This window comes from Salmo trutta, chromosome 13 (assembly GCF_901001165.1).
Source record: "Salmo trutta chromosome 13, fSalTru1.1, whole genome shotgun sequence".
In the NCBI taxonomy this organism is placed as follows: Eukaryota; Metazoa; Chordata; class Actinopteri; order Salmoniformes; family Salmonidae; genus Salmo; species Salmo trutta.
The window spans coordinates 73,417,547-73,421,425 of record NC_042969.1 but is presented as its reverse complement, the minus strand read 5'-3'; the positions used below and the strand labels follow the sequence as shown (position 1 = coordinate 73,421,425).

Genomic DNA, 3,879 nt, shown 5'->3' with positions numbered 1-3,879 from the left:
ATTTCCTGGTTATTTCCCAGCAATGGGGACAACACTCTATTGTCTGATTTGCATGCCCAGATGCTGATGACAGATTCACTGGCAAGAATGCATTCCTAGAACATAGAGAGGACTGAAAAACCACCTCACCAGTCCCTCCACTGTAGTTGCTCCTCCTCCTTGTCTCGCTTCATTACTTGAATTTGTCTTAGAAAATGAAGGGGGAAGGAATGTATTTAATTTAAGTGCACAATGAAACAAACCAGTCTGTTTAGGTGAGTACTCAGTGCAGTGCAAGGTGTATCAGTACAAAAGCTGTATCTGTACATTACTCCTTCACACTACTGGAGAACATGAGGACCCTGCTACTGACAACCGTGCTGCTGGTGCTGCTCTGTAGCACTCAAGGTGAGCAAACTTAATAAATATAGACTGGTTTATAAACATGATAGATGCAACTCTTGGTTGAGGTGTGCTTTTAAAAAACTCAATTTCAGGTCCAGGGCAAAATGATTAATATGTAGCCTATGTTTGTTAGGGGAAAAGTTTGATCTTATAACAGTGAAGGATCTTCAACAACTTAGTAAAGGAATGAAAATGCTCACACTCCTCTTGATAGACTTACAACTAACTTTCTCATAACCAATGAATTTATTTGCAGTGGTGTAAAGTACTTAAGTAAAAATACTTTAACGTACTACTTAAGTTGTTTTTGGGGTATCTGTACTTTACTTTACTGTTTATATTTTTGACAACTTTTACTTTAACTTCACTACATTCCTAAAGAAAACAATGTACCATACATTTTCACTGACACCCAAAAGTACCAGTTACATTTTGAACGCTTAGCAAGACAGGAAAATGGTCCAATTCACACACTTATCAAGAGAACATCCCTGGTCATCCCTACTGCCTCTTTTCTGACAGACTCACTAAACACAAATGTTTTGTTTGTAAATGATGTCTGAGTGTTAAAATGTGCCCCTGGCTATCCGCCAATTAAATCAACAACAAAATCGTGCCGTCTGGTTTGCTTAATATAAGGAATTTGAAATTATTTATACTTTTACTTTTACTGTTGATACTTAAGTATATTTTAGAAATTACGTTTTCTTTTGATACTGAAACATGTTTAAAACCAAATACTTTTAGACTTTTACTCAAGTAGTATTTTACTAGATGACTTTCACTTTTATTTTTGTCATTTTCTATTAAGGTATCTTTACTTTTACTCAAGTATGACAATTGGGTACTTTTTCCACCACTGTTTATTTGATAAGCTAATGATGATCCACACTTTAAATATCCTATCATCACTTCTGCTCTAAATGTGAATTTCTCCACAGTGCTTACACTCAGCTGTTACACCTGTGAGGAGGATGACGCTGACTGCAAGCAAGTGACAGAATGTCCACCATCGAGCATGTACTGCAGAACTGTGGTGACTGGTAAATATTCCCCTTTTCTTCTTTCATTCAGTCCTTTCAATCTGTATCAATAATATTGATGTATTATTAATCAACTGAGTGCAATAATCATCTGTAAATTGCTCAAACATTTTCTACTTCCTTCTTTTCCTTCACAGCGGACACAGTGACTCGTACCTGCGAGGAGATGTGTGTCTCGGGTGTCAACGCCTACTGTTGCCAGGGTGACCTGTGTGAGAACTGACATGATCCACGGAGAACCATCGCCACTGACTACACACGGTCACCTTCTGTTTAGAATGTTGTGTGGGAAATACTTTGGAATATGGGTTACATTATAACCTTTCAATTAATTACATTTACATTTTAGTAATTTAGCAGACACTCTTATCCAGAGCGACTTAGTTTGTGCATTAATCTCAAGATAGCTAGGTGAGACAACCCATATCACAGTCATAGTAAGTTCATTTTTCCTCAATAAAGATGTTATCATTGTTTGTGATAATCTTAAAAAAAAGGCAATCTTATACTTTCTGTCGTGCAAAAAAATCTAGCCCTTTGAATGACTCTCAACTGTTTCTGCTGTCCTTCAAAGCTTGACTTAATGCCATAAAACATGGAGGTTTTACAGTAATGAGGATTTCCAATGCCTGAGCTGTGATTCTAGTGTAGCCTCTCCTAGTCTCCTCTCTCTCCGGATGCTCCTGAGTGGGTCATGCTGGCTCATGGCCTCCTGCTGGGATGTGGGTCGCCAGACGGGGACAATGCTGGCCTGTTGTGGCCGTATGCATCTGGGCAGGCAGGATTATCTAAATCCATCTGATGAGGGGGAGTTATGGAGAACCTGTACCACTCACCTGGCAACTCAACCCCACTCTCCTCTGAAAAAAGTATGCTTGATCATGGTGTAGATTGCTTTGTTTTCGAGAGATTAAAAACAAAGAAAATGACTGTTTTAGAGTGAGAAAAGAGGAAGACTTTACACATATAAAATTATCTTATTCTGCATAACTGTAGATAAGGCAAATGTTTAAATGTCATCACTCAGCACAGGTCAGTGCCCGTTCGGCACAGACGTTAATTCAACGTATACTCCATGTTGGTTGAGGCTGGTCATCTAAATCAAACAGGCAAATATGTGTCACATCTAGATATGTATTTATCTTCCAACCATTATTTCCTTTTCCATTAGAGCTCCAAATTTGAGGATTTGTGGGTGTTAAAAATAACCCTGGAGTGTTAGAGAGCCAACCTTCACTCCTTTACACATCATGTGAAAGGTGTTTCATTCAAACCTCTTAAAGGGCTCAGCATAACACACATTCCACGAACAAAAGAGAACATGTTATCCCAGAAAACCTCTGATCTTACAAGGCACTTTTATAGTTGCCCAGAAAAGGCAGAAACGGATTTAGAGTTTACAGAAACAGCACTCAAACTGATTAGTGCATGAAAACAATACGTTATGATATGAATGTCATGAATGGCATGTTTGGCATTCAACCAAATTAACTACATGTAATACAAATGAATTTTTGAATGAAGCAGTGATTAAATTATTTGTTCCTTTACCCTTTGTGATCCAACAACTACATCACATGCTGACATTTAGCGGCCTGGTATACAGCTCCGTATTATGGTTTTAATCTCTATTTTGAATCATAAGAGACTCTGTTATTAAGCAGGTTTTATGATAAACCCAGTTGCATAACTTACAGTGATGAACAAAAGCCACTAGAATCAGAATAACCTTTATTTTAACAGGGAATACATATTGAGACCAAGGTTTCTTTTACAAATGCTGTATATACAACATACAGTGCATTCAGAAAGCATTCAGACCCCTTAACCTTTTCCACATTTTTTTACGTTACAGCCGTATTCTAAAATGTATTCAATTTTTTTTCTCCCCCTCATCAATCTACACACATAGACCATAATGACAAAGCAAAAAACGTTTTTAATTTTTTTTAAACCGGAAATATCAAATTTACATAAATATTCAGACCTTTTACTCAGTACTTTGTTGAAGCACCTTTGGCAGTGATTACAGCCTCAAGTCTTCTTGGGTGGCTGGGCCACTCAAGGACATTCAGAGACTTGTCCCGAAGCCACTCCTGCATTGTCTTGGCTGTGTGCTTAGGATCATTGTCGTGTCGGAAGGTGAACCTTCGCCCCAGTCTGAGGTCCTGAGCGCTCTGGAGCAGGTTTTCATCAAGGATCTTTCTATACTTTGCTCCGCTCATCTTTCCCTCGATCCTGACTAGTCTCCCAGTCCCTGCCACTGAAAAACATCCCCACAGCCTGATGCTGACACCACCGTGCTTTCCTCCAGACGTGAAGCTTGGCATTCAGGCCAAAGAGTTCAATCTTGGTTTCATCAGACAAGAGAATTTTGTTTCTCATGGTCTGAGAGTCTTCAGGTGCCTTTTGGTGAACTCCGAGTGGTCTGTCATGTGCCTTTTACTGAGGA

At 38.9% G+C, this 3,879-nt stretch overlaps 1 protein-coding gene across 1 annotated transcript; it reads left to right on the top strand.

Moving 5' to 3' along the window:
- The first annotated feature begins 224 nt into the window (after positions 1-224).
- ly6d (lymphocyte antigen 6 family member D) lies at positions 225-1,923 on the top strand. The gene is made up of 3 exons (XM_029773565.1): positions 225-387; positions 1,326-1,427; positions 1,565-1,923. Exons 1-3 carry the CDS (start codon positions 333-335, stop codon positions 1,648-1,650), a joined length of 243 nt encoding a protein of 80 aa, XP_029629425.1. The 5' UTR covers positions 225-332; the 3' UTR covers positions 1,651-1,923.
- The last annotated feature ends 1,956 nt before the right edge of the window (positions 1,924-3,879 follow it).